The sequence below is a fragment of the Polyodon spathula genome, chromosome 25 (genome assembly GCF_017654505.1).
Source record: "Polyodon spathula isolate WHYD16114869_AA chromosome 25, ASM1765450v1, whole genome shotgun sequence".
Lineage (NCBI taxonomy): Eukaryota > Metazoa > Chordata > Actinopteri > Acipenseriformes > Polyodontidae > Polyodon > Polyodon spathula.
Genome location: NC_054558.1, coordinates 7,092,855 through 7,104,523, shown reverse-complemented (window position 1 = coordinate 7,104,523; position 11,669 = coordinate 7,092,855). Strand labels below are relative to the sequence as shown.

Below are 11,669 nucleotides of genomic sequence, written 5' to 3'. Positions count from 1 at the left end.
GTTAATTCTATAGGGTAATGCAAAACTTTTGGCCAGAGCTGTATATGAGGATGCAATTTTTTCTCCATAAAAGCAAAAGAAATAGAAACAAAAATGTCAATAAAAAAGTATATTTTTTATGTTCAAAACTATTTTTTTCCAACTGTTTTTGTCATGCATGAAAGGGTTAAACACAAGATTAACTGGATTGTTGACAAATCTTTAACTGATTTCTCATACGTGATTTCTAATACACAAATGTGTTAACCTGCGTCATTAAACTTTGAATGTGTCCTCTTTGATTTGTCTTTCTGGGAGTGGGAACAAATACTACAGCAGAGAGAGCTGTGGGGAGACTGATCACCCCCCTCCCACAGAGCACTGTAAAATGCTGTGGAAAACATCTCACTATTTCTGTAGTATTAACATAGCCTTTTCCCACCTTCCATTACCCTTTACACAGCTATCCTTTCGACTGTGCAGTGTGACAGTGTAAAGACCCTGCTTCCCTCTCATATTATTTGTTTATGCACTAGTCATTTATGTTGCTTTTCCCCTATGTCTCTCTACAAGCTTTTGGGGCTTAATAAGCTCAGAGATCTGGTGCTTGACGCTGCCAATAAAATATAGTTTCTTTTGAAATTGTGACAGAACTCTGGTCTTTTATACACGTCCCCACAAGGCTTAAAATGGACCCACTTGTAGTAAATGCATATCTGTTCCTTTTGAAGAGTCACTGAAGGTACAGCAGTTAGGAACCACCGTGGCTAGTCCTCTATTTTCCCTTTGGACGGTTTTACTGAAAGTGCAAGACAGGCCTTCATTTTATTATGTTATTATTAGAAAGAAAAAAAAATGGTCAAAAATGATTCTTCCAGAATGAGAGAGAAAGCAATAAGGTTTATGGCATTGCAACTAACAGTTTCATGGGCTGAGAAACACCACCTCCGTCCATGTCACTCGTCTGTATAACATCAAGCCAGCTGCAACCCTGGAGGTATCAAACCAATGGGGCAGAAGTAATGGGAGCTCAGGCTAAGAGAAGGCACTCCATTTCTCTCGGTTTTATTAGTTAGTATCAGAACTGTAACTCACATCAGGACTGTCATGGATGACACCCATGGGCAGAGCCATCACAAACCCACAGATGTAAGCAGGTCCTGGGTTCGAATACCACTTCAGCTAATACTTATTCACTCACTGTGTAAATAACTAAAAGAAACTGCAGTCTGCAATCCAATAGTAACTAAAAGTAACTCTGTATGGTGCTATAAAAAGAAATGGAGATGAAACAACACTTTATGGTATTTTATCTGTTTGCTTTTTATGAAGACTCAAAAAGGTTTATTTCAATCCGCTATTCACTGTTTCAACCTGTTCGGAGAAAGAAGCCAAGCAAATTGTAAAACAAGTGCAACGAAATGAGTCCCTGGGAAAAAATGAGAGCGGTGGACAAATCAAAGAAGGGTCTAGCAGGAGTGACGCAAAGCTGGGGCAGATATAAAAAGGGAGCCCATTTCAGAGATAAACGCCAGTTCTGAATCCTGTGTGAGATCTAAAGATTGACTCAGCTGCAGAGAGAGAAAGAGGCTCCCCCTGTACTCCAAGCAGACAAGGACAAAGGTAAGCACTCATCTCTACCAGGTATCTGCAAAGTGCATGTTCTTCATATTCGCTCTCTTGTATGTTCTGCAAGCAAGCAAGTATAGTGGAGAAGAGTGACAGCATTTGTATAGAAAATAATGATGAAGTGCAGTGACAGCCATTGCAACAGTACAGTGCAATGATCACTTGTAGGTATTGCATAGGTAGAGTGAAACTTTCTCAAGGGTACCAGTGCTGATCAAGTATATTCACTATGCTCTTCCTATTGAATTTAAACTGATTTAAAAGTTCAGCAAAGTTTGTTTCTATAAAACAGGTGCCACTAGATTTGAGTTTAAAAAAAAAAAAAAAAAAACATGAAAGGGTTTTTGTGATTTGGTAGACCTCATCTGTGTTAATTTATGCCAGCTAAATAAATAATCACCAAAACAAAAAGCCACCAATAGTGAGCAGGGCTATTTTTTTATAGCTAGACAAATGGATCTGTAGTATGGAGGGTGTAAAATCGACCTTCAGTCTAGTGACGCATATCCTTTTGATGTGCGTTTTAGAGGTGGAAGAGTGCCTACCCTCCCACTGGGAACTACTTTCATCTACCGGCGCTGTTCTCCCCTTCTCAATTGATATGACCTTCTCTCCTTGCCTCCCTGCTCCCAGGTGAGCAGGGTGGCCGTGGCCATAGTCTCTTTCATCTTCACAGCCAGCTGGCCACAGCTTGATGTGCTGCCTTCATATGGGAAATTTCCCAGTGTGCCCAGTGTGGGTCAATTCTCAAAGGGCTTTACTGCAGTCTGTAACGCATACACGTTAGGGTTACTTAGAAACACTTCAAGGTCTTTTAAAAGGTAGGGAATGCCTGGTTTGTAATATAATAGGAGATTAGCGGTGTTATCATCTTTTCTGTAAGCTCATGGAATCTTCAAACCCTTCACTGCATGCAGTTTCGCATCACCTAGAATTTTAGGATTGAGATATGAAATGATATGAACATAATTTAAATATTTTATTTAACATCATGTAATCAAAGAAACTACAAAATTATATTGCATAACAGAAGCCATAACTGTAGCACAGATTTTTCCATCAGTATTTCATGTTGGATTTCGAAATGTCACATTTTTCAATTTGTGTCAGTGTTTTGTTAAGTATAGGGAAAACTACAAAGCGGTGTGTCAGTTCATATGTTAATGTAACATTATTCAGCAGGTTTCATTCGACTTTCTGAAGCAAACTAAGTTAATCATATAGGGTGATGCAAAACTGGATGCAGTAGGTGATGTTTGATCCCTTTTTTCTTCTTCACAGTGCCTCTAGCTCCACACTGTAAAATGCTTGCTCAGACTGGTGTACTCTCATTAAACTTTACCAAGAGATCAACTCTAACTGGTTGTATTCTGTCATTGCTCTGAACAAAACCCACAAACGCTCAACAATGAGATTGTACTGGGGCATGGAAAAACTTGTTAGGATAGTTAAACGATTTCCAATGCATATTATTTCTAACCATGCTCTCAAGATAAAGGCTAAAGTGTTATATATAAAGACTGTATCCCTGTTGTTTGGGTATGTAAGGTTAGTACAGGAACATTTACTTGAAGTTTCACCATAGAATCTGTGATTTGACTGTTTGCAGCAATGGTAAAAAGGATCAATTTAATGTCAGGAAGACCACCTAAAAAAAATTCTCTGTTTTGTGAAAATTCAAAACATTACAAGTGCTTATGAGTTTAGCTTGTATCTGAATTTTGTCTACAAGGAAATACACGATCTGAGCAGCAGATTATCCAAACCGACCAGACCAAGACCGACCAGACCAAGACCGACCAGCGGACCTCCACGCCCTTCCCAGGCTCTGTTATGAGTTTACTGGTGCTCCCACTGTTGGTGTTGCTGGTCAGAGCCCAGCAAGGAGATCCCCTGGGAGCTGCACCACCAATCAGCTATCCCAAACCTGCAGGTAGGTCCACAAACCTTTCAAACCCAGAACGCAGCTATGGGTCTTTGCCTCTGCCACAGGTACCCCTTCCATAGTGGATACTTTTAACCCAGAATATCCGCGATCGACTAGCTAAACCAAGACAGATAGAGAAAGGAAAGCCAGATGGTCACCCTGAGAGTCATATGTTAAGTTTGAATCTTCCTCAAGGGCTGACGAAAGCCATTTGAGATTTTTCCATCAGCAGCAGATCTGAGATCAGATCCATTTCAATTGGGACTCCCTCAGTCCCGGTTCGAACTCGTGGTAGAACTCAAGCTGAGAGTGAAGGTCACCTATTGCGCTTACATTGTACTGGGCACAAGGGTTTTATAACTCCAACTGCAAAAGATGCACAGGTTGCTGTATTAAATAGCAATCACACAAAACAATGATGCATTTGTGCAATGTCCGGTTGCAGATTGAGACATATGGAACTAGCAGTAGCCTCAGTTTGATATTGTATCGAGACAGGGTTGAGTTTTACACACTGGTTTTGTGGGGCAAATGAAAATACAGCAATAAACTAGCACTAGCAAAGCAAGAGGGATTTATTATTGTACTTGAATCTATATCTGTACTTTATCTATATCTGTTTTAGATTGCAGTCATCTGCCCTGTAATTGAGACTTGTAACCTCAGGGAGTAATAACCCCAATTAATAATAATAATAACAATAATAATAATAATAATAATAATAATAATAATAATAATAATAATAATAATAATAATAATAATATAAAGTAAATACATTTTTCTTGTTTCCAGGAGAGCTGCTAAAACTCCTTATGCGGGACATGTTGAGCGAGAAAAAGATCCCGTTTTCCTGGGGGACTCCCCTGTCCCCTGGAAGAGCTCCCATGTCATTGGCCAGCCTGCTGTTCAGGGCGGAGCTACCCCTGAAAGAACTCCCCACTCCGGTGAGGCCCCTCCCCCCAGCAGAGAAGCGGGAGAAGGACATGTCCTCCTACAACTGGAACTCATTCGGTCTCCGCTACGGGAAGCGTCAAGCCGGCCTGCTAGCACAGAGAGCAGCAGAGGCCAACCCAAACCCAAATTGACCTGTCCCTTAGCTGTGGCTGCTACTACATTCAAACTGCAACACTGGTTCTCCACTCTTATCCCCTGGTTTTAAACCCAAATGTACACTCCTTAAATAGTTCCACAATGTTCTAAAGAAAATGGCACACTTGCATTTTGTACAGAACCTTGCCAGTTTTCATAAAACTACAGTCTGATTGATTCTAAAGACCACCCCCATGACTGTATTACCTGAAGTCAGGCCCCTTAAATACAGCTTTTTAAAGAGCTGGCTGCCAGTCTGTGCACTCACAGTGGTCACTGTGGTAATGCTGCATGTATTAAAGTTCAAATTCTGCTCACAAATGTGGCACTTCAACAGAAGTTATAGCAAAGCTTTTATTTTTTTGCACCTGATTGGAACTGGACTAGTTTTGCTGAGTTTTAGTAGGATGCCGTGCCCTTAAATGCAGAGCAATTTTGAAGTCATTAAATATTTTGTTTTTTAGTTTAAAAAAAAAAGTTTTTTATAGGTGATCTCTCATTCCAGTGCCTATGCATGCATATCAGACATTTAGCTCTTCAGCGCTACCTCTTAAATAAGAAGTCCTGCTTTCTATCACTGTCAGCGCAGAATAACCACCCTGTGTGTTTTTTAAAATGTTTATCCCAGTCCAACATTGATAAAAATGTTTTGGTTTTTTTTTTCTACTGTAATTGCTGAATTAAAAAATAAAAATGAAGGAAACTGTGTTCAGCTGGTTGGTGTTTTGTTTGTCAAATAATTTTGTTTTATTTAATAAATATGTGCTCAGCGCTTCAAACCCGCAATACTAGTGTCTGTCTCTTCCTGATCTGATGTCATCCACCAGCCATCCGTGACAGTGCCCCAGTTATGTTTTCAAACTACTACCACTAAACTTTATCTACATACAGTAGGACGTGCCCTGGTCAACAACACCACGCAGGGTAACGTTTGAAACATTATAAAGCCTGTGTTTTAATCAGCACTGGCTGTTGGTCTCCGATAACCTGGAATGGGCGGAATGGATTTGGAGAAGGGAATTATCAATGACATCTGCTTAAACAGACTGCTAAGTAACATGCAAATTGCTCAGACTAAAACCTATTATTTTGTTATATAGCATAGTGTGTATTGTACTATCAAACACAATGAAAAAAAGCTGCCATGTGGCACCATTTTACTAATGAGTCACAACAGTGTAGTTTACCTTGAGCTAGCATTTCCACTTCAATCAGAGCCATAGGCATTGCTACTATAGAGATGGAAATTCAGATATGATGTCCTGAATAGGATTAATAAAATCTGGAAGGAGCAGCCGGAAAAAAAAAGAAATCTCGGAAACAAGGACGGATACACAGTTTTACCAAATGTTTGATTGAGTGGTTTATCTGTTGACCACCTTAAAAAAAAAAAAAAAATTGTAGATGAGCCCTTAATCCTCAGAACCAATGTACAAGTGGAACATCACAAAGGCTCCAGTTGATGCACAGCACAGCCTGCCACTGGATGACACATGCTTGGTTTTCCGTTATTTCTTTTCTAATTCAAAACAAGGACATTAAAAAGTGACGTCCAGTATTTCTTCTCACACAACAGCTACAACAAGAGGACACATCTAGCAGAACAACTTCCTTCCTCACTAGTATAAAAAACATGACTGTGGATTGTATTCACTGAGAATACAGTTATCTCCCTGTTGTTTCTGAAATGATTTATCCCCACGATGGTAGATCCAGTCTGTTTTATACACAATGGAACTAAATATTATGTTTTCTTTTATTATAATGAATGTTACTGTACATCTCATTACAAACAAGGAGACATGTTTCCAGGAAAGCCATTCCTTTTATTTGTTTCCAGAACCAAGGAATCATATTTCCCGGATTACACTTGGCTCGTATAGCGCTTTCTCAATCGGGGGGTTCTGTGAGAATGTGACTCAATTGGACAGCTGCTAAAAGCAACAATTGTATTGACATGTATGTAAACAGGCTGTAAAGCATGTTATCACAGCATTGCCACTCAATAAAATATTAACATGTTTCTCCATTTTCAGACAGTACTCTGGTAGTAGGATTAACATAGGCTTAGCTGTTGTGATCATTATTTTATTGACCGGAGAACTCTTCGGCAAGTTCATGTCAAGGTGATCCCTTTGATTAGCTAAATAAAAACCGGTCCTCTTTTTCACAGTGCACTCCCTAGAAATCCGACTCATTCTAAGCAGCCATTAGAAATAAGCATGAGGTGACCAGCCTTCATTTTTTGTCTCGCTCAGAAACAGTAAAATTGTGAAATCGTTCTGTTTTAGCTATTTTGTATTCACATATATTCACTCGGTGTTTATTGACGATTGTTAATATATACTTATTTTAACTGCTTCAGAGTTGCTACACCGTCAATGAATAAGCCCAATCCTCCATTTCCAGCTATTTTATTATCCCACAAAATACAGTTTAGTTTTACAACCAAACTACAGAGAGTAAGCATTATACAAAATATACAGATGTATACATCTACAAAAATACTGACATCATTTCATTTATTAAAACATGACCACCCCCTGTGGATTTTTTATTTTTAGATTTTATATTTGTACAGACAAGAATACTAGAAAGAGTTTTCATAACTGGTTATTTTTAAGATCCTCAATTCGAGAGACCAAGTACATTATTCATTTTAATTTAAAAAAGAAATGAATGAATACATGGAAGAAAAGGACTGCATACGTTTAGTAAGCATAGCCTTGCAATGGCCTTGTCATTTTCTGTGCACCCATCTGTTTAAGATTGCTATCAATCACAAAGCAATTTCAGAATGAGCAATTCTGAAACTTCTGACCCTGGGAATGAGACATACCTTAGCCTTTACTGAACAATTTGTTTAATATTCTATTAAGACATGTAAACATGCGAGGGCTGGTTTTGTCTCCAATGCCTTGGCCTTTGGAGGATCGCTGTCCTCACTTCTCTGCTGAGCACAGAAGGCAGACACACAGTGTAAGTCATGTAGAAAGCCGGAGATCAGAGACAGTATTTTGGCTTTAGGATGTAGGCAATCGTCAAGCCTTTACACAAGGTAATCCAAAATTGTCCAAGGATATAAAAATAGAATAATAGAATAGTCCTACATTTTTGCTTAATCTCACATACTAGTACTCAGACATTAGAAATGTTTTAGATAATAATAATAATAATAATAATAATAATAATAATAATAATAATAATAATAATAATAATAATAATAATGTACTTATATTAAATGTATACAGGTAGATTATTAGACTACAAAAATATAAAATAGAATTTAAAATATGATTCTTTAAGGTGATTTTTCCAGGGACATAATTTGTGATGCAGTACAGTACTGTATATTGTTTACTGAATGCAATGTAAGTGTTTTATTGTGGCACTTCTCCAGTCTTGTTGGGTTGGTTTGGTAAGCAGGCTCACCTCGTCTCCCCAACCCCCTGTGTTTTCCCACGCCCGCGGGCAGTGTCTGGGCAGCGTGTGCCGGTGCAGGGGAGTGACGCAGAGCCTGTGTCCTCTGTGATTTGCTCCCTGGGTCTTTCAAAGCTCTAACTGTGGGAAACCAGCTCCTGGGGCCACATGGGACCTGGGGTCACAGGATGGCTCATAAGTGCCACTCTCTGCCTTCCAAAAACATGCTCTCACTGCAATCCTCACACTGGCCATCTGGCTAACGGTCTCCGACAACCTGGAATGGGCAGAATGGATTTGGAGAAGGGATTGAACAGTTATCAATGACATCTGCTTAAACAGAATGCTAAGTAACATGCAAATTCTTCAAATTCAAATGCCGACTAAAACCTATTATTTTGGTTTACAGCCTGTTGTTTGGATTTATAATTCATTCTTTAGTTAATACAGGTTATTCATCATGGCAATCCCTCACTCCATAAGATATTAAGTCCGGTCCACATCTCGTAAGAGTGTTGAATTATTCAGCATCATTTTTCAGAGCCAAACTTCTTAGTTATTGCCTTGACATACTTCAGTCAGTCTGGGAAGCTGTACAGTGACACACCATATATAACATATTTTCAAGTCACAAGAGACACAGTGTTTTAATTCCAGTATAATAGTTTCAGTGATCTTTGCTTATTAAGCAGTAACGTTTCTACTGAAAACTGCCCTTGTTACTAGACCACAATTCCTTTGTTTATGTGTCATGTGTCCTGCCAGAGAGCAGAAACAGTTGAGTGGTTTATGTCAGATTGAAAAGACGAGCAATTTTCTCTTTCAAAGTAATCTTAAATTATTTGGAGTAATGAAATCGATCTATAGTCTGCAATGATCTATCTAAACGAGCCATACTCATTACACTGAATTCCAGGCCCAATGATAGTCAGTATTTCCGCTGGGTCTAATAAATGCTTTAAAATATAAGCATGTTTTGGAAGCTATATAATATACAGTGTTCCCCTCTGGGGCATGCAGTCCATGGATACTGGCTGTTGTTGTTGTTGTTGTGTTTGCTCTTTGGTTGAAGATGTGAGTTCTTCAAGTTTCGTTAAAGTCAGTTTCTCTGTACTGTTGCCCCGCTTGTCTGGAACTGTTTGGCAGTGGGAAAGACTGCCGCGCGTAGATGCAATCTTTGCCCCTGCTGTTATTGCATCTCTTTGACGTGAAGATTAACATCTTTTCGTCGGAGCGGAGCAGGCTTGTGTACACAACGCTGACCTTGGGTTTGACCTTTGGGCGAGCTGTGGGAACTGAGTCTAACTCACAGGAATTAGATGAGTGAAAGAGAGAGAGAGAGAGAAAGAGAGAGCGAGAGAGAGCGAGAGAGAGAAAGAGAGAGAGAGTGTGAGTGAGTGAGTGCAGAAAATTCGGTGGTTCCAGCTATTTCAAACAATAAAACTTTTATTTAATTTGTACTATCATTTAAACATCAATCTGTCTTTCCTATTTTCACTTGTATGAGATACCTTTGAGGTCTTGAAAACTTGTGATTAATTGTTGTTTATTTAGTGCAATAAAAGGTATCCCATCTCTTTCCCTCTGTCTATCATCGCTGGACTGATACAGCTACCATTTCATATATCAACGATCCCCTTTCACACTGGCATGCTCTACCTGGGTCGGAACCTACCCAGATCAGGACCCATGCGGGTTGGTTACTTGATTTCACACTGCTTTTGATGAAGCAGTTTTGACCTGGGTGACAGACGCAAGTAAACAATGCATGTATCAATGCAGCTTGCTACTGACGCTTCCATCCAAGCTTCTGTGGATTGAACTGTCGGCCCAAATGTTGATTAGAGCAACTGTTTCTTCACCCCTGCTGCGATCTGGCTCATGGTGTGTCTCAAGCAACACAAATATGGCTAAACAGAAAAGTTCCTTGCAGAAGTGAAACCTTCACGCAGGCATGGCTGTTTGTTATTTCATCAGGTAAAGAACAGCTGTCAAACATTTTGTCTCAAAGCGTGTCGACCCACATCCTAAGGTAGGTTGCTGGAACCCTGGTCAACCCGGGTATGACCCATGTACGCAGTTTCACACCAGGGCCCGGGTCCAGACCCGGGTAGGAGTGCCAGTGTGAGAGGGACAAAGTCTGGAAATGCTTCATTGTGTGCCTCCTCTATGTTCTTGTTTTATTTAATCTCTACTTATCCAGGCTGTCTGCATAATCTAAACAACAGCCTTCGCTCCTTCTGCAGAGCACTCAAGTTACTCCAGATCTCTGGAACAGAGAAACACCGTAATTCAAGAAACAAGCCATTCATTCATCACACACAGCACAAGATTAAGAGGGGCAATTAAGTGGATTCATTTTGTCCTCACTGGAAAACAATGAGGACAAAACACTGGATGGATCCTCTAATACAAGCATGCTCAATCTTCCTAAAGTTTTAAAATCTACTCATGTGCAGCTGAACTGTTTGCTTTTATTACATATTTTTTGGAAATGTCTACATTATATATATATATATATATATATATATATATATATATATATATATATATATATAATACTTGTGAAACAAGACTCCAGCATGTAGAAATAAATATGGGTCTTTGTGTTGCTCCTGAAGAAGATAGCATGACATGTACCAGAAGTTACACAAACAGCCTGATATTCCTCTTTCTGTAACATCAGCAGAATAATACCAGTTTGTGTTGTGCATCAGAGGACTATGAAGCCAAGCTCCTTCTAGCTGCAGGCCCTGTGATTAATCCCAGTAGAAAGCTGCTCAGCTGTGAGAACAAGACTGAGACCCCTCCCAGGAACCCTGTATTACATGGGACAGCCCAGAGAGCAATGCATCTGAGGAGACAGTGTTTGTTTAGTCCTGGTAAAGTTATTGCTACTGGCAACAGCCATGTACCTTCAGTTAGGGGAATGCAGAATCTGTCTGGATTACGAGTCCCTAAGCTCTAATCAAAGAGACCACACTGCTACCCTCCAGTCCCAGTCCCTAAACTCTAATCATAGAAACCAGACTGTTACCCCCAAGCCCCAGTCCTTAAGCTCTAATCACAGAAACTACACTGCTACCCTACCAGTCCCTCTGCTCTAACCACTAGACCACACTGCTACCCTCCCAGTCCCTCAGCTCTAACCACTAGACCGCATTGCTACCCTACCAGTACCTCAGCTCTAACCACTAGACCACACTGCTACCCTCCCAGTCCCTCTGCTCTAACCACTAGACCACACTGCTACCCTCCCAGTCCCTCAGCTCTAACCACTAGACCACACTGCTACCCTCCCAGTCCCTCAGCTCTAACCACTAGACCACACTGCTACCCTCCCAGTCCCTCAGCTCTAACCACTAGGCCACACTGCTACTTTCCCAGTCCCTCAGCTCTAACCACTAGACCACACTGCTATCCTCCCAGTCCCTCAGCTCTAACCACTAGACCACACTGCTACCCTCCCAGTCCCTCAGCTCTAACCACTAGACCACACTGCTACCCTCCCAGTCCCTCAGCTCTAACCACTAGCTTTAAAAGCAATAGCTCTTTCGCCTCTGGGCTGTTGGTCATTTGGGGTAAAAAATATCCATTTCTCTCAATCTCTTTTTGACTTCACTGT

The 11,669-nt window shown here is 40.3% G+C and overlaps 1 protein-coding gene across 1 annotated transcript; it reads left to right on the top strand.

Moving 5' to 3' along the window:
* Window positions 1-25: 25 nt before the first annotated feature.
* Window positions 26-5,268, top strand: LOC121299969 (metastasis-suppressor KiSS-1-like). The gene is made up of 3 exons (XM_041228265.1): window positions 26-1,602; window positions 3,341-3,541; window positions 4,328-5,268. The coding sequence occupies exons 2-3, from the start codon at window positions 3,442-3,444 to the stop codon at window positions 4,618-4,620; spliced, it is 393 nt and encodes a 130-aa protein (XP_041084199.1). The 5' UTR covers window positions 26-1,602; window positions 3,341-3,441; the 3' UTR covers window positions 4,621-5,268.
* Window positions 5,269-11,669: the final 6,401 nt, after the last annotated feature.

Excerpts from the sequence above, each read along its gene's own strand:
- LOC121299969 (XM_041228265.1), top strand. The coding sequence starts at position 3,442 with ATGAGTTTACTGGTGCTCCCACTGTTGGTGTTGCTGGTCAGAGCCCAG. Across the intron at positions 3,542-4,327 it reads CAGCTATCCCAAACCTGCAG|GAGAGCTGCTAAAACTCCTT; the intron begins GTAGGTCCACAA and ends TCTTGTTTCCAG.